Raw genomic sequence first — 26,254 nt, 5'->3', positions numbered from 1 at the left:
TCATCCACTGAGCAATGTCAAATGTCAATTTAGTTTTTGTTATACTGATATCATTTTACAATTGATAGGTTTATTCTCACCTCAAAATAAACTTGCCATACACAGCAAGAGTATACATGTAAACAACACATACATTTATTGTAATCTCATGTAAATACTCAGATCTAGTCTTTTTTAGTCACGAAAACTAAAAATTAAGATCTTTCCCTGTCTTCTCTTTTCTCCTTGGTTTAACTGCGCTCAATTTAACATTAATTTTGGACTAAGATGATTTCCTCTTACCTCTCCTACCTCTTATCTCAGCCTGGTGCTTATTTTTTAAACTTAAAATGTTCCAATTTCTGTCTCCATCCATTAATCTTAACTAGTGTCAAATAATGAGATTCTTGAGATAAAAATAAAAATTCCAAAAAAAAACAAATGCAAATTTAGTAATCTTCAAATAGATTTTTATTTCTAATTAGACAAAGAATGCAAAATTGTAAGTAGCGCATTACTGTTTCTTGGCTGGGTTGATCTACAAAGTCCAGAAGCATTGTGAAGCTCGATAATAAAAACATATCTGGGATATGTGTTTCACTTTTCATGTTGATCAGAAATGTGCTCACCAACCAGCTAAGGTGACATTACAGTCAGAGTAACAGTAGAAAACGGTGTATGCATACATGTCAACTAGTTATGCAGAAAATAAAGAGGGGGGTTCTTATTGCCCATTAAAAAATGTTCTGTACATTTGGACAATAAATTTAGTTTTGTTGCATTTCAAGTGTCAATACGTTCTGGAGTTATAGAGGCACATTCTTTAAATTCACATATAAATCCTGTGTAATTAGGGGCATTGTTTGCCATTCTGCATTTATGGATGTGTGATTTACAATGTGGTCCCCGTTCTCATTAAGTTTATGATGACGTCAATGTCATAATTCTCATCTTTAAAATGTGTAAAAACATTTTCAAAGTCAATTTCACACAATCAAAATATTTCCTCAATATATAATCCTTCAATTGAGTCTAAAAGGATACTGAATGGATACAGCGGTAAAATAAATGAAGAAGTCAGGAAGGTGGGCGGGGCGAGAAAGAAGGAAGCCAATCTAAACCCTCCATATTCTACCATGTGACTTTGAACCCGGAATCACAACAAAAGCTCCCACTTGTTGAGAGTTGTGGTCAATCAGCTGGAGTGTGGATCTGTTCTCTGACACCAGCCATGATGTCGGCTCTGCTCCACGTGTCGCTGCCCTTCCTCTTCTGTGTGATGTTTGCCAATGCCAACACCAGCTTGTTTGACGGAGCGGCGGTGGACTTGTCCTACGACCACTACGCTGAGAGACGGGTGGAGTATCTACCGCTCTTCCTGGCGATGCCCTGTAACTGTGCGGTGAACGTGCTTTACATATTCATGGGTGTGTACTGGCTGAGGAACAGAGCAGGGGAGGGGGGACAGAGCTGCTACCTGAGACAAGTGTTCGCCCTCATGGCCATCCTATACGCGCCTGTGCAGTGGACGCGCTTGGCGACGCTGCGGCGCGCCCCCGCCGTGCTCGACCAGTGGTTCACGCTCCCGATCTTCGCGTGGGTACCGGTGTGGATCAGCTTCATCGAGCGCGGCCCGGCCAAGTGGCGCGCTTCTAACGCGGCCACAGTGGAAGCGTGCTCGCTCCTCAGCTACGGCCTGTCGCTTGTGCACGAGCGCGGCTTCGATGTCGCGCTGTGCTGTCACGTGGCCGTAGCCGTGTTCCGGGGAGTGCGCGTGCAGCAGACTCACGGGAATAACCGTACTCGCGCGTACCTGCAGCTGGCGGTACTGTCGTGCGCGGGCTTCGTGCTTCTGAAGGTACTGGACCACTGGCTCGCCCGGTACCGACTGTTCCAGCGCTTCACCGGACACTTCTGGTCCAAAGTGTGCGACGTGCTGCAGTTCCACTTCAGCTTCTGTTTCCTGAGCACACTGACGCACAGGGCGCAGGAGAGGAGCGCAGCGCGGCGCCGCTGACACCACCGACACTAGAACCACTTCACCTCACTGTCCGGCCCCCCAGCAACCGTTACTATGAGCATTGATGATGCTCAATCAATGGCTATCCATCCATTGATGATGGATGGATACCCATCATCAATCTATTCTATCTATTCTATTCCATCTCTATCTATCTATCTATCTATCTATCTATCTATCTATCTATCTATCTATCTATCTATCTATCTATCTATCTATCTATTTATTTATCTATCTATCTATTGTTCAATTAGGATCAACATCTCTCCATCTGTCGCTCTGTCAATCAATTACCTATTTTTCATAGATCAGTTATAAACCAGTAATTGGAACAATGGATTGACAGGTTGTTTAACATCCACCTCCATAATGCACAGTGGTATATTGTTGGATGTGGATGTGAAGGTGTGAGTCTCCTCTAAGACAACTTACTACAACGCGTTTTGTCTTAAAACCAATAATAACTGCAGTCGAGAACCTATGAGCCCTGGATTCAAGACACTCAAATCCTTGCACTTGTTAATATTGTAAATCCATACTTTATTAAAAATGTCAATCAAATCATATTGTGAACAATTTATTTTTATAATAGTTGATTATTGTTAGTTTTGTTATTGCTGTTAATGATTAAATTGTATTTAATCTTCCCTGTTCCTGTATTGTTATTATTGTTATGTAAACTCTCTACTCTAAAAAAGTGATACATATTTGGATAGAATAATTGAAAGGAAAAGAAAAGTCCTCAAGCAGACACTTTTTACTCATTGGGGAGACCCCTTTTAAAGGTCCACTGAAATAGGCCTGCAGGACGAACTGACCAAGATCTGTGTGGAAACTATAATCTCTGAGAGGATTTCTCAGTAATTGTTTAAAAAAAAAAAATGTATGGGTTTAACCAGTATGAAAGAGTTCAGCTTTTTGTACATCTTTGTCAGAAAAATACTTACACCAATTAATTCATTAATTACCATCTCTCAGTTTAATTGGAGTTGTGGAGTCATCGCTGGAGGAGAGGGGCAGGAAGGAACTTGTTTATGCATATTTGTATACTTATTTGACATAATACTTGGAATTGAACTTCTACTTTCAATTACTTGCACGTCTACTTGAGTATGGAGATAGTGATCACCAGGGAGTCAGTCAAGAGCGAGTCAGGACACTGGTGAATATGGGCTAAACAAATAAAATTTGATTGATTGATTGATGGTCCATGGCACTTACTACTGTAAGGGAAATGTAACATGTGACCATAATATAATCATGATTGAATCTTCAAAACAATGTAACCTTGATCATGCTGTTTCCTGTTGAACTGAATGAGTGTTGGCCTGTTTACTCCAGTCACAGTAATCTAGTGTTGCTACTAAGTGATAATATATTACTTCCTCACCCACAGGGTCACCTCACGGGGGATTTGGGGTGGTTGTAAAAGGGATCTTGAAAACGGATGTTACACTCCAGGGGTCTGAGACAGAGTAGGGGACAGGATATCGGTCACCTATTTCTTAAACACGGAAAAGAGGATGATCGATAAGTTTGTTTTCCCTAGGAGGAGCTTGAAGATGTTTAGTGCTGTTTTCTCCTGCATGTCATTAACTGTTTAACAACCCCCTCCCGAATGGGTGGGGTTAGCCAAATGTATAAATACAAACCACTGTCTTCTGTCTTGGTGCATATGACAAACTCAAATTTGTGGTATGCATCATGCTCTCAGCATTAAAGTGTGACAATACTGTAAGAGAATTGTGTCTCGTTTCCTCTTTGCTAAGGTGGGATTGTAGAAATTGCCACGACACTACTTAGCTTTGTCGATTTTTGGGGAATGGTAAATAGGTTTGAATATTTACATGGGCAGCAAGGGTGGGTGTTCTGATAAATGTAGCTGAATCAAGTTTGGTGAGCCACCTGAGCAAGCCAGGGGCAGTCCAGCATATTCACAAATGTCTTGAATAATATAGAGACAGAGAACAGCACTGTCTCCTGTGTTTACATGCTCATGGCTGCCACGTCGTTGGTTTAAAACAGTCACGTATGATTATTATTTCTATCCATATATTTGTTTTGTGAAGATTGATGACAACTCTGCATTTACACTTGTACTTCCAAGTGATCTATGTCTGCTTTCAATCCAATCACCTTACGTGCATTTTAATGCAGGTGTAAAGGGGAACCTGTTGAAAACGTTTCAGGCTTACAGGTATAGAAAAGCTCTATGGTCTCAACAGGGTAACGGTGTGAAGACTTCATAACTTCTGGTAAAATTAACATTTCAGGTGGAAAATGGGATCATTCACAAAATGAAGCCACAAAAATATACATTTTTCTTAACTTTTAAAACGTTAAACAGTGATAAAAGAATAGATACTATGATATATCATAAGGATAACATGCACGTTTTTAAAGAAATGTCCTTGTTGGGTTCTCCTCTTGAAATATAATAACCCCTGATTACAGCTCATGTTTATAGCTCATGTTTACAGCTCATGTTTAGTGATGGCAGTGAGCACAGGCTCTGACAGGGGTTTTCTTTTGGTCCACAACAGGGCCAGGCCCGCCTCCCTGAAGTCCTGGTGGGAGCAGTAGATCAGAGGGTTCAGACCACAGTCCAGGTAAGACATCACTGATGACAATGTCCTTAACCAATCGGGTGCCGCAGACAGGTCCAGTCTACCCAACAGGATCAGCTGATTGGTCAATGGAAAGAAAAAGAGAACAATGAGTGGAGGAGTGTTCAGTCTGTGGCTTTACCACATGTGCACATGCAGATACAGCAGCTCCGGACACGTTTCACCATGAGTGAGTGTAATTGTCACCTCAGACACAACAAAGGGAGTGTAGCAGAGCACGTAGGAGGCCACCAGCAGTGGAGTGACTGCAGACAGGTCTGCTTCATCATCACTGAGAGACAGAGGAGACAAGATGGCTTTACTCACACACTCACACACACACACACACACACACTCACACGTGCACACACACTTACATGCACACACACAAACACACACACAGTCGGCCTATAATAGCATAACATTATAAAGTGTCTTCACATAACATATGAATGGTATTAACAAACATGCATACAGAGCGTAACCCCACCAAGCCACAATTACTATTGACTATTTGAAGTCATAAAGCTCAGTCTAGAGACACAAACTGACAACATAGGGCATGGGTCAGCAACTTGCGGCTCCGGAGCTGCATGTGGCTCTTCAGCCCCTCTGCAGTGGCTCCCTGTACAGTGTTGTGCATGTTGAGCATATATTTTTGCCGCGAACGGTGAACTAAACAAATCAGTTTTCATATGATGAACGTGAGTGAACGTCATTTTTTAAGTCATCGTCGTATCAGGCCAGGGGCGGCTCCTGGTACAGGCGACATAGGCGGTTGCCTAGGGTGCAAAATGCCGAGAGGGCGGCACAAGAGACTGATTTATCATGACGTTACACATGCAATGTAAAACAATACAGTAACGTCACACCATCATCCTCTAACCCCCGGACGCACCGTAGGTAGAAGCGCCGCGAAAAACTCTACTCTGCTCTGCGCCCCAGAGCAGAGCCGGGGTGCAGAGCAGAGCTGGGACAGAGCCGGGATGCAGAGCCGGGGCGCAGAGCAGGGGCGCAGAGCCGGGACGCACCTCCACCTCCACCTCACTAACAAACACCTCGATGTCAGTGTCTGTCGGTGTCTGTTGGTGGAAACCAATCGGTCGGCTTAATAATTTAACATTGACCATTCATAGTAGAAATTTGGCGTGGCGCAGAGCCGGGGCACAGAGCCGGGGCACACCTCCACCCAGTCGCGGTTCTACATGGAAATGCGCCCCAGGGGAGACCCCCTCCGAGCGCCCCGTCACAGGATGAAGTGCAGGATGATGTGCGCTGCAGGAAGATGTGCGGCGCAGGACGATGTGCGCAGATGTGCGCCCCGGGATGATTTGCGCTGCAGGATGATGTGCGCCTCCGCAGGATGATGTGCGCCTCCGCAGGATGATGTGGGCCTCCGCAGGATGATTTGCACTGCATAGGTGATGATGATATGTGCCGCAGGTAGATGTGAGCCACACGATGATGTGAGGTGATGATGTGCGCCACAGGATGAAGTTCGCTGCAGGATGATGTGCGCTGCAGGATGATGTGCAAGGCAGGATGATGTGCAAGGCAGGTTGATGTGCGCTGCATGATGATGTGCGCTTCAGGATGAAGTGATGATGTGCGCTGCAGGACTATGTGGGCCGATGTGCGCCCCAGGATGATATGCGCTGCAGGATGAAGTGGGCCACAGGACGATGTGTGCTGCACGATGATGTACGCTGCAGGACGGGGGCCGAATGTGCACCCCAGGATGATGTGCGCTGCAGGATGATGTGCGCCACAGGATGATGTGCGCAGCAGGATGAAGTGTGCTGCAGGATGATGTGTGCAGCAGGATGATGTGCGCAGCAGGATGAGGTGCGCCGCAGGAGATGTGTGCCACAGGACGATGTGCACTGCATGATGATGTGCGCAGTAGGACGATGTGGGCCAATGTGCGCCCCAGGATGATGTGCAGCAGGATGATGTGCGCTGCAGGATGTTGTGCGCAGCAGGATGAAGTGCGCTGCAGGATGATGTGCGCAGCAAGAGGAAGTGCGCCGCAGGATGATGTGCGCAGCAGGATGATGTGCACCACACGATGATGTGCGCTGCAGAATGATGTGCGCCACAGGATGATGTGCGCTGCAGGATGATGTGCGTCGCAGGATGATGTGCGCTGCAGGACGATGTGCGCACCGCAGGACAATGTGCGCCCCAGGATGAAGTGCATCGCACGATGATGTGCCCTGAAGGATGAAGTGTGCCACAGGAAGATGTGCACCTCAAGATGATGTGCGCTGCAGGATGTTGTGAGCCGCAGGATGATGAGCGGTCATGATGATATGCGCTGCAGGAAGATGTGCGCCGCACAATGATGTGAGGTGATGATGATATGCGCCGCAGGATGATGTGCTGCCAGATGATGTGTGCTGCAGGATGATGTGTGCCGCAGGATGATGTGCGCAGCAGGATGATGTGCGCCACAGGATGATGTGCGCCACAGGATGATGTGCGGTGATGATGATATGTGCCGCAAGATGATGTGTGCCGCACAATGATGTGCACCGATGTGCGCTGCAGGACTATGTGCGATGATGATGATATGTGCCACAGGATGATGTGCGCTGCACATGATTTGCGGTGATGATGATATGTGCTGCAGGATGATGTGCACCGCAGGACGATGTGCGTCTATGTGCGCTGCAGGTGCGCATCATCCTGGGGTGCACATCGGCGCACATCCTTCTGCAGAGCACATCATCCTGCGGCGCACATCATCCTGCGGTGCGAATTACTGTGCAGTGCACATCATCCTGCGGCGCATGTCATCTTGAGGCTCACATTATCCTGCCGCGCACATCATCCTGGCGCACTTCATCCTGCGGCGCACATCGTCCTGCTGCGCACATCATCCTGCTGCGCACTTCATCCTGCAGCGCAAATCATGGTGCCGCACACATCATCTTGCTGCGCACATCATCTTGCGGCGCACATCATCCTGTGGCGCACATCATCTGGCGGCGCACATCATCCTGCAGTGCACCTCATCCTGCAGCGCACATAACCTGCGGCGCACATCATCCTGCGGCACCATTATGCATTATCATTTAGCATTATAATAGAAATTGGGCGCAGAGCCGGGGGCGCAGAGCCGGGGGCGCAGGGCCGGGGGCGCAGGGCCGGAGGCGCAGAGGTAAATTAACCAGGGACAAATGCCCAAAAAAGACAAGTCTGGGAGGTAAATAGAGAGTTTGATTCTGCGTGGAAAGATTAATTTGCTTTCACTGCCAAAGTGCAGGTTTACCTGTATGCTTGATATGTGGCGAGGAATTAGCAAACACGCAAAAAATGTAATGTTTAAAGACATTTCCAGAGCAAGCACACAGCATTTGCTGTAAAGTATCAAGCTGGAGATGAGCAAAAAAAGCATAGTTCTGTGTTTCCTTTATTTCAAAGGAGGTCTACACTTTTATTATGTTCTCCTCTTCATAAGAGTTTGGTGTTTTCCTTTTTTGTAACAGGTAAAAATAGCAGTTTAATGTCAACAGTATTTTTTATTTTCGTTCTATAATTTAATAAATGGAACAAACTATAGTTTATATATATATATTGAATAACTATATATATAACTTTATAACCTGTGTTATAAAATATGGTTTGCGGCTCCAGACAGATTTAATTGGAGGGAAGAGGGGTCAAAATGGCTCTTTCGATAGTAAAGGTTGCCTACCCCTGACATAGGGAATGTAATTAACCACAAAACGACTTAGAATGGCCAAAAAGGGCACAAGATGACCATAAATGACTGCTGCCCACTATGGAGGACCATACATGACTTAAGTATAAATAAATAAATGTATAAATAAGTACAGAAATAAATAAATAAAAAGGAAATAAATAAATTAATACAGAAATAAATAAATACTTTAATAACAACAGAAATGTCTAAATAAATGTCCTAAATATATTTGCACATTTATTTATTTATTCCCTGATTTATTTTTCGATTTCAGTCGCCTTATGCTTATGAGAAAAGGCGGGCCTAACCGCAGGCTCATGCATGATTGGTCACAGGAGTGTAATGATCCAGCCCTACTACTTCTGCCTCTCAATGCTGACTGGTGTCCAGTAGCTGTTTGCAGCATTGAGCCAGTTAACACTTAAAATGAACTAGTTCAAGTTCAGAGGGTTAGTTAAGGTTATTTATTATTGGGATGATTTAGGTGTCAGTAGTCCTGACTGTGAGCATCATGTCTGGTGAGGGCCCGCCTTTCTCATTAGCATAAGGACACTGAAATCGAAAAATAAATCAGGGAATAAATAAATAAATGTGCAAATATATTGAAGACATTTATTTATTTAATTCTGTTGTTATTAAAGTATTCATTTATTTATTTCTGTATTAATTAATAAATTTTCTTTTTTATTATTTATTTATTTCTGTATTTATTTATACATTTCTGTATTTATTTATTCATACTTAAGTCATGTATGGTCCTCCTTAGCTCACAAGGACCCCAAAAAACTAAACAGTTTCTAAAAATATAAACACAGACCATAAAAAAAAATGCATACTGGCCAGAAAATTTTCAAAGAACAGTCAAGTTTCCAGCTTGTGTCACTGGAAACGACCTTAAGTCCGTTGGGTCACCTGTTTGAGTTGGAGCCGCAGCCGATGGCACTCAGCAGGGAGCAGAACACGATGAGGAGGAAGGGGAGGAAGATACAGACGGAGAAAGCACAGAGAATGTAGACCAACATGTCTGAGTAGCTGCTCTCCCAGAAAACGGCACACAGCATCTCTGCACCATCATACCTGTAGGAGAAAGAAGACATGGTGGAGATGAACACATCAGAATGTAGGAGGTGTTATTAGAGAAGGTAGTATTAGACAGAATGGTATCTGACATTAAACGCAAACCTGAGTGAATCTTCTGAATCTTAAACTAACCGATATCCTCAATTCTCTGGCTGGAAGTTACATGATCTAATATCAGTGTGACCTCACACTGGCACTGATGTCTTCATGATCAGTGCAGAGCAACAGGGTTTCTCATACCGGAGGGTTTGCAAATGAAGATGTGATGGAGGCAATCAATCAATTGATTATTAAATAGAATTTTATTTGTTTAGCCTATATGCATATAGGGTTTCTCAAGGTGTAACATCCCCTGTTCCTAGAAAAGACTATGTCAAACATAATTTGGGAGGTGTATCAATGTTAGAAGTACTCATGTAAAAGAAAAGGTCTGACAGAGATGAAGGGATTAGCAAGGACAATTGTTATGATTGAGGTTTTGCCATTAATGTTGGTGTATGTGTCTTTGTATATAATATATCTAAGCAATCTAGTTGTTATCATAATCTACTAATAGCTGTTTTAAATAAAAAGCCCTGGGTCTGTATTTGTGAAAGAAGGAAAGCTGGATTACCCAAACACAGAAGAGCAGAGGTAAAGGGATGGTGGGAGTGACGGAGGAAACATGTATAAACATTATCTGCTATATCTCAAACATGATAATGTAATCATTCCTCTGCCCTTCACTATCTGTGGAACAAGCTACCGGGCTGGTTTCGGGAGGCTGACACCATCTCTTCTTTAAGGTTAAACTTAAAACATTCCTTTTTGATAAAGAAAGTCTGACAACCTATTAATTTAGAGTCTTTTACTTAAACCTTGTAGAATTTTCTTCTCTGCTGTCACTTCAGACACCACCTGCTGAATGAACCACTGTTTCATCTCACATCAATGAAGTACTTTTATAATGATCCTGACAAATGTTTTGAGCACTATGAGAAACCAGCAAACCACATACTTGATCCAGGCATAGATGACAGGGATGCTCCCAAACACCAGCCCGGTCACCCAAGAAGCTGAGCATGCTACCACCATGACAACAAAGAGAGCCCTTCTTGTGGAGGCCCTGCCGATCAGCCGGTGCACACAGAGGATAGCTAGAAATGGGAATAAAAAAACTTACAGCGACTGCTTCAAAGCAAACAAGGGACTGTTGTCAACTGTTGTAGCTCCTACTTCACTGCTACATCAAGTATATATTGTAGATACCTAAACTTAATCATATATTTAAATTTTCTGCTGCTTTATTCTCCTGAAATAAATTATTCTCAATCCCATCTTAATTGGTTCAGTCTTTGTCAGTGAATATACTTTTTCTTTTAATTGCATAGTTTATTTTTGGCCTTGCATTAACAGATATGTTTAACATCTGAATTAAAAAATCCAAACAGTCCCTTTGACTTCCACAGAATGGATAATAGAACATGATCAAGTGGTCTCTATGAGTGTGAAAGTAGAGCTTTGTGGTACCTAGGCTCCCTATGGAAGAGCTGATGAAGGCAAACTTCAGCAGGCTGACGACCTCGCACCATGGAGAACTCTGACCCCCTGTCAGCATGGCCAGCAGCGAGCCGGAGATGATGAGAAGGGAGCAGCCTTCACAACACAGTAATTCACTATCAGAAATTTCAACTTCCTGAGATGTAAATCCCTGTGATTAATCTGCTACAATACTAGCATCAGTTGAAGTAACGAGGTATAGTGAGACACACCAAGGAAGAAAGTGACAACATACTGTATATTCCTGTACCACACGTGTGTTGGTGTCAGTGTGAGTTGTACCTAAATCTGACAAAGTGAGACTGATGAAAGGAAGCCAATAACGGCAGCAGAACTGACCCTTGCACTGAAAATGAAAAAGTTAGAATGAATGAGTTCACACTAACATGGGTGATCACCCAACACCAAAACCTTCAGGTTGTTCGTTCTCTATGGTCTTTTAACTAACATTAATAAACAGCCTTACCATGACTTTAACAAGCAGAACAAGACAGTTTCCCACAATTCCCATGACCATCTCCAGTCCCAGCAAGGCCACCAGCAGCCATTTCTCTTCCTCTGGCCACAGATATTCCATGAACAGAGTCCCATTCAACCTTTCAGCCACTGAGAGACAGAACATACAGATCAGAGCAGAGTTTACGATCAAGGAACTCTGCGTAAACCTTGGAGCTGTACATGTTGACTGAGGGTTTAACAAGATGCTCCTTATGGTCTTTGATGCCATGAATAGAAATAGGGAACTGTTCGCACATAGATGATAATAAGTATAAATACATTTTAAATAGAATGATTAATAGTCACTTTTAGGAGGTGTAAAGTAACTCTTATAGTTCTAATACATTTCTAATCTTTAACTGTATATTTTTGGATGTTTAATAATAAAGCCAGGGGGCTTTATTCTTGTTTCATTTTATTTAGACAGACATCACATTTAATGCCTTCCATTCTCATACTGTCATACGAAACAAGAGTAAAAATAGAAAACAATTAGATCTAAGTACTCAAAAAAGTATAACTGACAATAACACATTTGGAAATGGAAAGTTTGGACAAAAATTAGTACTTCAAGTGTCTTCCAAAACCACCAGGGGAACAACAAAAGATGAAATAGTGTGAAAAAATACATCTATACGGTTTAAAATGCTGTCAGTTAAACAGTAGACAAATATAAAGCAAACACACAACTGTATAGTAATGGATGGTGTTACACTTACTTGTATGGTGAGGTGACAGTCCACAGCCTCAAACTGTGTGAAGGTGCCAGGTGTCTGTAGTGGAGAGCTCAGAGGGAAGTGTCATCAAATCATTTTCAATTAAAAAACACATGCTCCATTAACCTTAACTCCAACGGCCCTGACGCACACTGTGTGTGTGTGCCTGTATTTTAGCTTCTACTATTCAACCACTTCCACCATATGATGACTGAACTACAACTGGAAAAATAAGCCCCTCTAACAAATCAAGTTCAAAAAGTTATTTTTCTGTCATAGTGAGGGCAACATATGAAAATCTGGGAACTAAATCCTTACCAAGAAATTTCTTCACAATTGTGTTTAGGAAGGTGTGTAATATCATGTCTTAAAATGTTGAAATTCAACTCCTGTGGGAAACCTCCTAAAAAATCGCTCAAAGTTGGGGTACCTGTAACCGATTTTTGAAAAATCGAAAATGTTAAATTTGGCTTTAAGTAACTTGTGAGGGGTCAAACTAGGAGTTTTTCATGATTCTGAGTTGATTGCAAGCATTCGTTTTCACCAAAACCACTCTTTAGTGCAAAAACAGCCACCCCCACTTTTCCCACTCACTGCATTTTCAGCCATTATTCACGAATAAAGGGTTCCAAACCCCCCCGCCTCCCCAAAACTAATAAAAAATAAAAAATAACCCAGTTAAAACCATGAAAAATTCTATCTTTTTTCTATTTGTCTAAAGCAATAACCTCATGGAAAGGTAATAATTGTCAGGGCAGCATTATTTTTTCACCAAAACTGCTCCTTAGTGGAAAAACCGACATTTGAATTTGAAAAGTAGCGTTATTTGTTTATTTCAGTATCTTGCATAATACTGATCCACTCAACCACACACCTCATGTGTCACTGTCTGAGTCTTCTCCGAACTGAACATCATCATGAACACAATTCTTGCACGTTATGCCTTTGCAAACTCCACATGCCGAGATACACTTGACACCATTCTTTTTGCAGCTGCACCGGCGGTCGCTGCAATCTCCATTGCAATTGCAGACTGTGAACTGAAGAAGCTTCTCAGGAGCCATGGGGTCTAGTGTTGGAACTGGCTCATATCCCTTAACACCTAATGTCCACCCGTAGTCACTAGGGTCCAAAGACATGCTCTTAAGAAGGATCCAGTCCCGGGTTTGTATATATGCACATAACCTGTCAAATAGAACTGTTTTCCCATGGCCAGCGGTTGCAGAAACCGTATCACAACCAGTTAAGGCATGACAAAAGAGCAGGTAGCGTCTTTGTCTTTTGGCGATCTGCTATAGCCATCAAAGACCACAATGATCTTCTGAGAGCGACAGCCAAGACCCTGCAAGTATCTCAGGTAACTGTTGGCAATATCCTGCCAACTCTGACCTTGTTCCCACTTCACCATGTAGAGAAGCCATCCACCATCAACCACCAGAGTGGAGGAGGGTTTGTTAGTGAGGTCAAGTGGATCAGTTAAATCCTTCAGGCTAGTCTTGGAAAAGCCTACCTTGTTTTCCTTGTTCATTTTCTGATTTTTGTTGCTGAACAGGGACAATAGGAAGGAAGCCAGCTTATACTGTAAGCTTGTCTCAACTGTCATAGCCCGTTGGGCCAAAATGATCAGTCGGTTGAACAACTTGAGTGAGTCAAGGTGAATCTTCTTTTCATTGACCTTGGGAATCTTTCTGAGTGATGACAGGGCTTGTACCTTCAACTTCACCTCCATGGTCGATGTGGCTGACGGTCCATCCAGCTTTATCTGCATCTCCCTCCCTACTTCAGCTGCTCTCTCTGCATTAACTGGGTCATCTCTTGTGCTTGTGAATTATGTTGAGAAAGACACAAGCAACTCCTTATCTCAATCTTGGTCAAATGGGTTGATCTCCTCAAAGTTCTATCGCTTCAGGATCAGGAAAAGTGGGGGTGGTTGTTTTTGCACTAAAGAGTGGTTTTGGTGAAAAACTAATGCTTGCAATCAACTCAGAATCATGAAAAACTCCTAGTTTGACCCCTCACAAGTTACTTAAAGCCAAATTTAACATTTTCGATTTTTCAAAAATCGGTTACAGGTATCCCAACTTTGAGCGATTTTTTAGGAGGTTTCCCACAGGAGTTGAATTTCAACATTTTAAGACGTGATATTACACACCTTCCTAAACACAATTGTGAAGATATTTCTTGGTAAGGATTTAGTTCCCAGATTGGTCAAATATCTGCTAAAATGCCCTTACTATCAGTTCTATTTTAATAAACTTGTACCACTTTGACTGGGAAGCCTTACAATGACCACCTGGTCAAATGTTTCTCAATAAATGAATAATTAATAAACCCAACCCTTTACCTACATTCATTGGAGAAACGAATATTATGAAGGATAATTTCTGAAATTGATTCTTCAGAAATATCTTAATATGTAACTCTGTCAGCAGGGAGAACTTTGGGTAAATATATGGCAAATTTATGATAGCATTTGTTTTAGGATTACGGTAAAATGATTCCCTTTAGAATTACTGAGCAAACAATCCAGTTAAGTCAAACCCTTTTTTATTTGTTGTTGTTTTTTGTGCAAAACTATAAATAGATAGATTGACTCCATCCAAGTCCTGAGCATGTTTTCAAGAAAGGGTTCAATATGGCACTGTGATCAGTGTCAAAAATAAGACGGCTCTGAAAACTAACAGCTTGTTCAATACAATGTAGACACACATTTAACGGGTTGATATGTGTATTCATATCGAAGGTACGTTTTTTTGTTGTTTTGATGTGGTGACTGTAGCACTGATCTAAACCTGAACAATTTTAATTGGTTTTCGTTTGTTGTTTGTCAATAAGGATGCATTACATACAGGTATTGTTGTGTTAATTAAAAGGAATCTCACACACACACACACACACACACACACACACACACACACACACACACCATGGATGTACTAAACATTATACAACACGTTTATATGTATTAATAAAATCTGTATAATTGTAGGTTGATTTTAGAAATCAAATCAAAAACAGGCAATCATAAAAAGGCTCGTCGCTCGGCTCGACCGTCCATTGACGTAACACGTTTTGTCACTTCCTGTTCACGCACGGTCCGTCCCTCAAATCGTCCGCTGTTCTGGTTAAGAAGGCCAAATAGCGACATTTCGGTGAGTTCAAACCAATTGTAATGTTTTAAATCTCTTTTGTTGCACCTTTCCTTCACATCTCAGTTAATACTCAATGCTGTATCGTTCGTATCTGACCTCGTAGTGTTTACAGTTACCTACAATTCACCTCAAGCGACCTTTATGTAAAAGTCCTTGACAGTGTGTGAATTAACCCGGCTGCTAGTCAGTGCTAGCTTAGCTTAGCAGCAAACCTTAACACTTGACCCAGTAAACACAGAGTCGCCGGTTGTGTGGTACGTGTGTGCTGGTTTCCAGTGGTTACAGGAGTGCTCTGTGTGTTTGTGTCTTGTAACACGGTGTTGTGTATCAATGTCATTCCACTGAGGCAGCGCTGGGAGTCTTCAACTCGGGGTTAGCTAAGGTGGACAGTTCCATAAGAGTTTCTCTCCTGGGTCTCAGCATGTGACTGTTACAACGAGGTTGATGTTAGAAGCTCAGAAACTGTAACATTCTCACCCTCCATGTTTTTCATTCACGGTGTTATTCAGTGGCTGTGTTTACTTGCAGAGAGACGCTACACACACAGGGGGTTTGTTATTACGTATTATGTGTAGGTGGCTATGTATGTATAGAGTATATAACACACACATATATAACATATATAAACAGGGTGGACAACTAATAACAGTAGAATCAAAGGTTGACACGTTCCTACGTCATAATTTGATTTTGACAGACAACAGGGATCAGTGAGGATTTATTTAATTTGATATGCATGGTTCATTTCTTCTTCAAATAATAAATATAAAAGATAATAACAATACGTTGATGCTGTCACTGAATGGTTCCTCTTTGTTCTCGTGTGTCTGGTTTCAGCTGCAAAGACGTCATGGCTGCAACACTGCGCTTACTTTACAGTGTGTCGAGGCCAGGTAAGGTTTCTCAGCTTATTTGCTTACAGTAAGAAAAGTTTGAGACATTTGAGTACAAACAAATCAAAGATAGTAATCTCATCTGTGACTTTTAAAAACATAAAACAAGCAATAAATGAATCACAATTATATTTCATATAATTTTTTCCAGTTATTCTGATCAAAAGTCAGTACTTTTGTATCGTCAACAGATGGTCAAAAACAAATCATATTAGTTTTTAATCATTAAGCTCAGATCATATTCCTATGCAGTATATTAGATGTATAGTGAAGTGTTGTATACTATGTGTTACAGCAATATCGAATGAATGTTTCTACCATAATGGTCTTAATGTTGATACACTTTATTTTTTACTTTCAGGCACTTTTGTGGCCAGCCAGAGTCTTGTGAGGCCCTTCAGTGTTTCTGCACAAAGGGCAGGATTCAGTAAGTAGCACTGTGACACACACGCAACTCATTGTGTTCATCGATGTATCTCCTTCTGAAAGGCTCTTTGGTATCTGGTATTCTGCTATCACAAAGCTACTTTCACTTTCTACCAGGTTAGAGGGTTTCAGTTGAGTTTCTCAAATTTTAGACAATTCTAGTACAAGTTCAAACAGTGTTCATTATCATACCATCCAGTTATTTCAGTATGATGGAAAACTAATACGGTAAACATGGCCCAGAATGATTATGAATATCATCACATTTTAGAGTAATTCCTATAAATAACCAAACAAATGAATCTATGCCTCTTTCCCTCTCTGTCTTGGTGAGGTCATATTCATGAGCAGCACAACTGTGTTGGACCTATCATGTCAACAGGGAACATGTGGCATTTATATTATATCATTACAAAACCGACTGCTGAAGATGGTGGTAAAAACATGTCAAGCAGGAAGACTGTGGTTTTGGAACTTAATCAAAAGAAGGTGGAGCAGCTTCAAAGGGTTATGGTTATGTGTGGGTTATTTTGTACTCTTCTAAATTAGACCCACGAGTTGCACAACCACACAAGACCTCTGTGGACCCTGAACAAGTGAAAAAGAGCGAATACATATTTATGAAAGCGATGTAACTTTTGCAATCAATGTAAATGTTTTGATATTTCTTAAATGTGTATGTGTAGTATCTGAACACCACCACCTTCACTTGATTGTGTGTGCAGAGTATGTGAACGCCCAGGAGATTCCTACAGACATGAAGTCCATTACAGACCGAGCTGCTCAGACGCTGCTGTGGACAGAGCTGTTCAGAGGTCAGATGACACACTCGCATACAAATGGGATGCAAACATTTGTTAGAATTGCTGTTTTAAAGTCCTCAGTCACAGAGGGACTTGGACACTAGGGCTGAACGATTTGGGGAAATAATCTAATTGCAATTTTGTTCCCCCAAAATTGCGATTGTGATTTAATATGCGATTTTTTCCTCCCAAAAAAAACATAATGGATGATTTAAATATGACCAACACAATATTAGATACATTTACTGTACAATATTCTTTCCCACATTTTTATTTAACTGCTCATTACAGCAACAAGACAAATCAGTGTGCATTTAAGTAATTTAATCAAAGTAAGTATAAACACAAGGATTGCACTTTTTTTTTTTATTGTAGGTGTCTTACTGCTCCCAAGTCAGTAACATTTCCAGTGTTGGGAAGGATACTTTGAAAACGTATTCAGTTACAGAATACATGCCCAACCAATTTATGTAACGTATTCTGAATACTTGGATTACTTCCACATTGAATTAATTTTCTAAGTGTTGGAAAGCGGCGTTGTTATAGTCAGTGGAGCAGAAGCAGTTTAAGCTCTGTGTCCGCGGATGCGGCGGGCCAGCTGGATGCGCTGGAAGGGCAGCTTGCGGATCAGCAGCTCCGTAGATTCCCGTTCATGTCCGGGTGGTCGTGCAGCGGTACGGAGGCGCCGGGCCTCAGCAGAAACCCCCCCATGCTGAACACCTCCGTCTCGCAGATGTGCATGTATGTGACCGGGGGGCTCTGGAGCCCCGCCGCCCCGGAGCACGGCTTGCTTTTCCGCGGAGTGATTTTCCGGTCCGCCGCAGCGGCATGAGCTCGCTCTGTGAGTCCGCCACGTCGGCCGAAGACTTTAGAACCCTGTAGATGATGCAGGCTTGCTTCGCTATCTTCTGGATCAGAGGAGTTTTGTGGTCCCGCGGCACTCCTGCTGCGGGTGAGGACAGCAGCCCAGTGCCATACTCTCTTTCGCACATTTTAATCGCGCACGCCGCGATTAGAAAATCGCGTTTTGTTATGTCACGAGGACATTGTTATGTGTGTCGGCTCTTTTCATTAAAACACAGCTAAGATGTAGCATGACGGAGACGGAAGAGTTTAGATATTGTATGATAAAACATGTTCTGTCTTCAGGTTTCTCCTGTTTGTGTTGCTGAAAGCAAATAACATCTTGTCATAGGGAACAGGGTAATTCAACACTACAATAATTATCATCTCGTACATTTTAACGTATGAAGTCAGTCAGGACCTGTATTTGTAAAATGTGATTTTACCAATGCAATACAGGTGATTTGATTGGCTGGTGCCTGTGCTGCTGCTTGAGAAGTTTAACTTTTCTCTACAGAACCACAATGCAGTTCAGAAACACGTGACACCACATTAAATTGAAAGGCGAGCGATTCTGTCGCATACTCCATCGCATATGTGATCGAGTATTATGTTGATAACAGCTGCTTCATCACTGTCTGCGATATAGAGGAGTCAGAGACACATGCTGCAGAGACTATCGTTACCTGATAACTCTTACTGGGATATTTATAACCAGGTTAGGTTTTGACAGGGACTAGTGTTACATGATACAGAACAGATGTTGATTGAAGCTAAATTATTTCACATTTAAAGTAATAAAAAAATCTGTCCCTGCTCCTGTACCTGTGTCTCATCTAGGGTACAAAACCTGTAGAAATAGCCGGGCTGCTGCATCCATCAGCTGTCTTTAATTTGGCCTAAATGGTTGTGTTGTGTTGTCAGGTCTCGGCATGACGATGAGCTACCTGTTCAGAGAGCCTGCCACCATCAACTACCCGTTTGAGAAGGGTCCTCTGTCGCCTCGCTTCAGAGGAGAGCACGCACTGCGCAGGTGAGAGTGACGCCAAACAGCCAGCTAGTGTAGCGTGTGTAGTCTGACTGACTTTATCAATGGAATACATTTAGTTGTAAATCAAATGGAGTAAAAACTTACAAACACAAACAATAGGAGCAACTGATCACACAGGGTTACTTGTTTTTAACAGTAATATCATTTTATGAATGGACTCACAATTTCACAACACATCTAATTGATTAGAGATTGTTCACAGTCTGTGCCACTTTTCATGTGAACAGCTGAAGCTAACACTCTGAATATCTTCCGGCAGTGACTGTTATCTTTCTCAATCTTTGAATCACTTCCCAGCTCCCATTTCTATACGAGAACCAGCTTCTTAAGCCCCCTTCAACAGTGGCTGTGTATTTATGTGGTCAGACAACATATCAAATCAACACATTTTGGAGTAGAACCAAACCATCACTATTTGATTCACTGCTTCTTCTTCTTAATCCACCAAAACGAGGACATTTGGCTTCATGCAAGGATAGTTCGCACAAACAGACTTGTTGTTGAGTTGTGTGTACGAGTGATGTAGGAGACCTTTCTGTGTTCATCATCCCCTTAACATATTTCTCATATTTTACAGACACAAGTTAGAGTAATAGGTATATATCAGCTATTATATTACTTTTTCAACTAATTAAATTTATAAATTACACCTCATAATCATGTTGAGATTATTCTGTTTAACTTTCAAATTTTACTTATGATATGTTGTGTTCATTTACCTGCTAAATGTCAAAGTATCCTGTCCTTTCACTGCTGATTCTGCTAAGATGTCCAGACTTTGTATAAACCTGCTGCTGCCCATTCAAAGTAAAATATACTGATATTGACTGGTGGCAGCCGCATCACTAACCACTTCCTGTAGTAGAGCACCTTTAATCCTATATTTGGATTAAACTGACATTTTATTGTTAGAGAATCTCTGAGGTGCAGATAAGTTTAACAAAGTCTTTGTTCTGATCTTACACCAGGTATCCTTCAGGAGAGGAGCGCTGCATCGCCTGCAAGCTGTGTGAAGCTATCTGCCCGGCCCAGGTACAAACACGCTTGAATAGAAAGTCAACTAGTTGTGTCCTGATTGCAGCATTGCCTACATTTTATGTCCGTTGTGAATAAATATAGACATTTATTATTAATCTAAATACCGGCATTTGAAGCAATAGAGCACTGTAGAGTCTCTAATTATCCGTAACTGTGTGTGTGCGTGTGTGTCCAGGCTATCACAATCGAAGCTGAGTCTCGCACTGACGGCAGCAGGAGGACGACTCGCTACGACATCGACATGACCAAATGCATCTATTGTGGCTTTTGTCAGGAGGCGTGTCCAGTGGACGCCATCGTAGAGGTGCGTGTTTTATCCTGTGTTACAGCACTATACAAACTTATCTCCTCAGCCTGTTCAGACATGCTGTCAGTGATCTTGAGATAACAAAACACTGGCTGTGCAGATGATTCTGTGTTCCCATTGGAAGGATGTCTTGAATTGCTGCAGGTTTTCACGACTGTTTACTGGTGTTGCCTTCTTTCTTACCTTTCTCTCTTTCTGTTTTGTGCAGGGCCCTAACTTTGAGTTTTCCACTGAAACCCATGAAGAGCTGCTCTACAACAAGGAGAAGCTCCTCAACAATGGAGACAAGTGGGAAGCAGAGATAGCCGCCAACATAAAAGCAGACTACCTTTATCGATAGTAACCAGAGTTACCCTACACAGTGTACAGATGCCACTTAATCTCTCCAACACACAAACACACACAGTACGTCCATACTGTACATATTGTAAGAAGACAGACTCAGCTGTAGTGGATGTGCTTCAGGGTTGTATTTGTATTTGATGATGGATCCTTCGCTTCCAACATCCCATTCTGACATGATGATCATAATTTGACATGTTTTAGACTTTTTTTTCCACGGCATCACATATTTATTATAGAATGGCAAGTACCCACTGGCTGTCAGTGTGGCAGCATGGACCAGTGTGTGTGTGTGATCATCATTGCAGACCCTGGGGTTTTGTCTTTATTGTCCCACTGGCCTAACAGACGTAAACACTGAGAAATGCTGTGACACTGATGGCAGACTTATTCTTGGTTTGATTCTAATGTCCCTCATAAGTATACATGGATTATTGTCATTCTCTCGGGTCTCAGTAATTAGTTTTATGGTCTTCATACTGTATCCAGCCTGACTCTAATAAAATTCTGGGAGAAACGATAAAGGATTTTTCTTAATCTCTCAGCTCAACCTTTAACATCTTATAACTAATTAAAACCAAACTTAGAAAAAACATGAACACTTGAAGTTACATCAGTGTGATAAGATTGAAGAAATCACAGATGTGTGCTTGGTAGACAGAGGTTGTGGTAGTTGAATGAGTCAAGAATAAGACTTTTACCCAAGAGACGGGGTTATTTACCTTTTGTAAACGTTTGTTTCTTATTTTGCAAATAGGTAGCAAATGCTAATGTATTGAAGTAGCTACAGTGACATGACAAGTGGACATGACCAGATGTCATTTCAGAGTAGTTTAACAAGTTTCTCTCTAATTTTGAACTTCACCTTGTGATGGTTGGATTGGATTCACTAGTATTCCATCTTTCCAGCATTTATTAGTAAAATGAGTTGGATTGAATCTTATTTGAAAGCAATTTGTTGAAGATTGACTCAAAATTCCTTATGGTAATTCTCTATTATCAGGATGTCACACTAGGTCTGTGAAAAGCCCCCAGTTGGTCCAAAATGCTGCAGCACGAGTGCTGACAGGAAATAGGAGAGATCTTATTACTCCAGTTTTAGCTTCTCTGCATCGGCTCGCTATAGAATTCAGAATATAATTCAAGATCCTGCTCCTCACATACAAAGTCCTTGACCACCAACCCCCACTTTATATTTCAAAGAGCTCATAACACCATAGATGATGTCCCAATAGATCAGAGTAGAACAGGAGGTAGAATCTTCAGCTACTAGGCTCCTCTCTTGTGGAACCATCTTCCACTCTGGTTTCAGGAGGAAGACATCTCTAAAACGAATGCCTCATTCACTGCTTTTAGGTTTAGTAAGTAGGTTATAGTTTTGAAATGCACCACCTTTGCTACATTTGGGTCCAGGTCTGGACTGGTAATCTGGCTTCCGGCATTTCCCCATTGGTCTGACGCATCTTGTGGTTTGTCGTGTCAGATGTTGTGGTACAGGGCCAAAATGTGGATGAAGGAGTGTATTCGTCATCAAAATGGATGAACGGGTCGAACCAAGAACAAAGGTTATATTACCAGCGAAAAATATTATAAATACTACAATAACTTCACACTGCAGTTACTTTAGTCATGTATTGCAATCTTTACCTAATAACAGTTTAACTGACCACAATTTGTGTTGCGGATTGGTTGGAACTTAACTTTAAATTATAATAAATAAAATATTGGTAATTTCAACTCCAAACTTTTTTAATTTTCAATTAAAGAAAACCTATCCTCAACATTCTAACAATCAATAACCTGGTAAATAAAAAAATCAAACACACTGAGTTTCTCGTACCCTTATTTGTTTATTACCAGATTATTGCACGCAGGATTCAAGATGTATAAAGGAACAAAACATTGAAATGAAATGAGAACCATGGTTAAACATGATGGGATAAAAATTATCCTGTGATCATTCTACCTTTCACTCAAAAGCACATACACACACAGTGTGTGGAATGATCTGTACAATAATTATTCATACCTGCTTCACATGCCACTTTAAATTACAACTGTGAAATCAAAATGCACATCTACACACACAAGATACATGTGAGGCTGACTGGATGTCAAAGAATGCAAAGTGTGTCGTTTGTAGGGCCAGAAGCACATATAAAACACCAGTAAGACAGATTTAAATAAAGCACCATCTAGTAAAAGCCTGGTGTCTTACTGCAAAGTCGCCCTCCTAACTGAAGTGCAAAAATGTGCAAATGTAAATAAATAAATATAAAGGTAAGTAAATCTTTATTCATTTTAGAAATATTCCCCTTGTAGCTAATGTTAATCTACTTAATAGAATCAAAAACAGTGCTGTGTTCATCTACCTGCAGTTACACTGTGCTGGCAGAGCACCACATTCACATCCATCATTTTCTGTTCATGCCGTACAGAACCTGGGTTTACCAGTGTGGCACAGTTGCCATCAGTAGTGGGCCTGCAGTGACACCCTGCCAGGGCTGCCATGCAAAACAAAAGCAGTTTTCATTTGTACTTTACTTCCTCCATAAAAGGGAGGGACAATGGATTACAAAATTTCCATCACACACCACTGTAAAAAAGTACTATACAGATTAAAGGAAAATCCCTGTTTATTAGCTTGACTAGATTAGTTACAATAAACTCAGGTCTTATTTTTTGTCAATTGAGCAAACATCCATACCAATAACGCAACCATCGCCATGAAGTACCATACATGAAATCTGACAGGGCAAGAAGCACGAGTGGACAGACAACCACTTTCTCCTAAAGCAACAGTTCACACTACAGTGGAAACAAGTACAGTTACTTTTTATTTTTCCTCTTCAGTTAGGTTGAAAAAACCCCATCTGCCATATTTTTTAATGGTGTTACTCTGTTGAGCAAAATGTTCTTATGCGCAATGTTCATTCTAAAGATTGCTACAAATTCCAAAATAAGAACAGAGTTGTAATAAACTGGAGATACACTAGAACTTGTAAATCAGCCACACACGATTAATCCAGGTCAACCACAGCCCAGTGCAGATTGAGTTTGGTTTGGTTCAGCAGAGCTGCAAGCTGCGGCAGCTCTGTTTGGCTCCTTCCAGCCACAGTGCTCTGCTGTGCTGGGGACCCTGACCGCTCAGTGTTGAGTTTACAGCGAAGCTCCCGTAGCCGGAGCCCTGTTGTCTGCTTCAGCTGTGTTCTTTCTAAGTTGTCTCCTCTCTCTTAACACCACCTCATTCTTCACTGTCACAGATTTGCTGTGTTTAATCCTTCAGCACATGAAGTGGAACTGTAGTCACCAATAGATTTCCCTTTTTTTTTTTTTGCTGTAAAATCACAGAATTAACATCTGAGAGGCTGGGGTCGGTATTAGTTTCTCTGCTAACACTTGGTGCTGGCACATGTCAAAAATTCAAGACAAAGTCCCCTCTGAGCAGGCTTATGTCTGGGCCTCTGGCAGGGACAGGCCCGGTTCACATGGCACAGAGGAACCAGCCACTACTAAACCATTTGTGCTGCGACACAGTAGAGCTTTGGTTGCTGTGGCCGCTGTTGTTGGCGAGAAAGGGCTGCCACCAGTAATGGTACCGTTGAGGTTCCGGTAGGGCCGCTGCCGTGGTAACGAAGCCCTTCGGCGGGGGGTGGGCAAAGCCGCTGTTCCACGCAGGCACACTGAGGGAAAACTCAGACCCACCAGACAGCATTTCGGACAGGAAATGACTTCATCCTGCTCAGAGGGGTCAGACTGCAGGACCTGGGCTCCTCTATAACCATTAGCTCGCCCTCCTCCCCATTGTACCTGCTGGCCAATCACAAGGCCAGAACCATTGTTGTTGTCTAACTGTGGTAGCGGAGGCAAGGAGGGCGGTCCATTGGAGATGGGAAGCTGCCAGCCATTGGTACGTAAAGATGAGTTGCTGGGCCTTGGTCTTCCAGATGTTGAGTCCAGAACTCCCTCGGCTGGCTCTGGAGACTTGGTACAGTCCATTGGTTCTGTTAGACATAGACTCTCCTCCTCTTCTTCCTCCTCCTCCAACCGCTCCAAAGACAACATCTCTATTTCAACAGGAAGACCTGAGTCCTGTTCTAATCTCTCCTCCTCCTTCAATAACTCTCTCTTCTCATTTACATCTATGAACTCTACCTGCAACGTTTTATCCACATTCTCCAAAAGCTCTGTCTCTTTATTCTGGTTGTCCTCAACCACTCCTCCTATATTTGCTGCCAATCTGATGTCTTCGACTTCTTCTTCCTCCTTCCACTCAGCATCTCTTGTCAAGCCGACAGTCCGGCCAAGTTCTGGGGTACAGGGGAGAGACTGGCACCTCCTGTGTGGCACCCGTATTCTCTGTGTCCCCCTGAGGTGTGGGGAGGCACATGGGTCACAAAGTGCTGGGAGTGTGAAGGTCAGGGAAATAACCGACTTGCTGGGTGTGTCCAAGAGTTTACACCGCCCCCCATTCAGATCCTGCCTCAGGGAGAAGGGGTTGATCCTCACAGGAGTCCCGAGGAGAGGAGGGGTCAAGGTAGCTGGGGGCAACATGTCTGACTGGCTCCTTGCCAAGCCTAGTCGTTGCTGGCTACGGTCGCCGGGGTGAGAAGGAGAGCTGCGGCACCGGTATGGGCTGACATCTACCGCCACTGGCTCTGAGCAAAGGAAGGAGATAGAAAGAAATGAAAAATGTGACCGGACAGAACAGCTAAAACATAAATATAACATATGCTGCCATCAGTGCTTGTTGGTTGGCAAGTAGTGGTCACATATTATGAGTATTCAGTGCGTGGTTTTAGTTGCTGATAAAGAGGGTTGGAGGGGATCTTTAATTCAGTGCATATTTACAACACTAGCCAAATGAAATGCTAAAAATCCCTGTGGTTTAAGGGTTTTTCCAGTCTTGATGACCACTCAAAGCACTTCAACACTATGAGTCCCATTCACACACACATCCATACAGTGTGGAATCACAACATTCTGATTAGTGGACTCAATTCAACCCTAATCTGTGTGTCAGTCCACCGTGAGGTACAACTACTTATTAGCAAATGGACAAAGCAGTCAACTACTCCACTAAAACAGTATCAGCTGATATGTCAGTTATTTCTAAATCTAAACTTTAAGTAGAAGTATTTATGAAACTCACCATTTTCTGTCACACACAACAGTGTCTTTCTCTCTCTTTCCTCTTTGCTAACTGCTGATTGTTTTCTAACTATCGTGCAAACTTTCTAAGTCTAATCTGG

At 42.2% G+C, this 26,254-nt stretch overlaps 4 protein-coding genes across 6 annotated transcripts in view; 2 read left to right on the top strand and 2 right to left on the bottom strand.

Annotated features, from left to right (window-relative positions):
* Nucleotides 1-1,128: 1,128 nt before the first annotated feature.
* Nucleotides 1,129-2,560, top strand: tmem187 (transmembrane protein 187). Its single transcript, XM_062387809.1, has one exon. It carries the CDS (start codon nucleotides 1,211-1,213, stop codon nucleotides 1,994-1,996), a length of 786 nt encoding a protein of 261 aa, XP_062243793.1. The 5' UTR covers nucleotides 1,129-1,210; the 3' UTR covers nucleotides 1,997-2,560.
* Nucleotides 2,561-4,473: 1,913 nt separating this feature from the next.
* On the bottom strand, nucleotides 4,474-13,876 carry si:dkey-9i23.8 (parapinopsin). The gene is made up of 8 exons (XM_062387234.1): nucleotides 13,537-13,876; nucleotides 11,400-11,539; nucleotides 11,216-11,279; nucleotides 10,904-11,029; nucleotides 10,392-10,530; nucleotides 9,227-9,391; nucleotides 4,813-4,897; nucleotides 4,474-4,683 (listed from the first exon to the last, which is right to left on the bottom strand). Exons 1-8 carry the CDS (start codon nucleotides 13,874-13,876, stop codon nucleotides 4,474-4,476), a joined length of 1,269 nt encoding a protein of 422 aa, XP_062243218.1.
* A 1,337-nt stretch (nucleotides 13,877-15,213) lies between these two features.
* ndufs8a (NADH:ubiquinone oxidoreductase core subunit S8a) lies at nucleotides 15,214-21,526 on the top strand. The gene is made up of 8 exons (XM_062387562.1): nucleotides 15,214-15,299; nucleotides 16,137-16,192; nucleotides 16,554-16,619; nucleotides 17,344-17,433; nucleotides 19,189-19,297; nucleotides 20,284-20,347; nucleotides 20,529-20,657; nucleotides 20,869-21,526. The coding sequence occupies exons 2-8, from the start codon at nucleotides 16,150-16,152 to the stop codon at nucleotides 20,998-21,000; spliced, it is 633 nt and encodes a 210-aa protein (XP_062243546.1). The 5' UTR covers nucleotides 15,214-15,299; nucleotides 16,137-16,149; the 3' UTR covers nucleotides 21,001-21,526.
* A 1,306-nt stretch (nucleotides 21,527-22,832) lies between these two features.
* The window catches only part of LOC133953584 (dual specificity testis-specific protein kinase 2-like), a 14,820-nt gene continuing 11,398 nt past the window's right edge, over nucleotides 22,833-26,254 (bottom strand). For all 3 annotated transcript variants that reach the window (XM_062387559.1, XM_062387560.1, XM_062387561.1), the window contains one exon: nucleotides 22,833-25,660. In XM_062387559.1, coding sequence (XP_062243543.1) covers nucleotides 24,453-25,660 — 1,208 coding nt within the window. In that variant the 3' untranslated portion in view covers nucleotides 22,833-24,452. The remainder of the gene's footprint in view (nucleotides 25,661-26,254) is intronic.

Source organism: Platichthys flesus, chromosome 5 (genome assembly GCF_949316205.1).
Source record: "Platichthys flesus chromosome 5, fPlaFle2.1, whole genome shotgun sequence".
Lineage (NCBI taxonomy): Eukaryota > Metazoa > Chordata > Actinopteri > Pleuronectiformes > Pleuronectidae > Platichthys > Platichthys flesus.
The sequence above is the reverse complement of the archived record's forward strand: the minus strand, read 5'-3'. Positions and strand labels throughout refer to the sequence as shown.

Coding starts and splice junctions, on each gene's coding strand:
- tmem187 (XM_062387809.1), top strand. CDS start 1,211: ATGATGTCGGCTCTGCTCCACGTGTCGCTGCCCTTCCTCTTCTGTGTG.
- ndufs8a (XM_062387562.1), top strand. CDS start 16,150: ATGGCTGCAACACTGCGCTTACTTTACAGTGTGTCGAGGCCAG. Junction 16,193..16,553: donor TTACAGTGTGTCGAGGCCAG/GTAAGGTTTCTC, acceptor TTTTACTTTCAG/GCACTTTTGTGGCCAGCCAG. Junction 16,620..17,343: donor TGCACAAAGGGCAGGATTCA/GTAAGTAGCACT, acceptor TTGTGTGTGCAG/AGTATGTGAACGCCCAGGAG.
- si:dkey-9i23.8 (XM_062387234.1), bottom strand. CDS start 13,876: ATGGAGGTGAAGTTGAAGGTACAAGCCCTGTCATCACTCAGAAAGATT. Junction 4,898..9,226: donor TGCGGCTCCAACTCAAACAG/GTGACCCAACGG, acceptor TCTGTCTCTCAG/TGATGATGAAGCAGACCTGT. Junction 4,684..4,812: donor CTCCCTTTGTTGTGTCTGAG/GTGACAATTACA, acceptor TTGACCAATCAG/CTGATCCTGTTGGGTAGACT.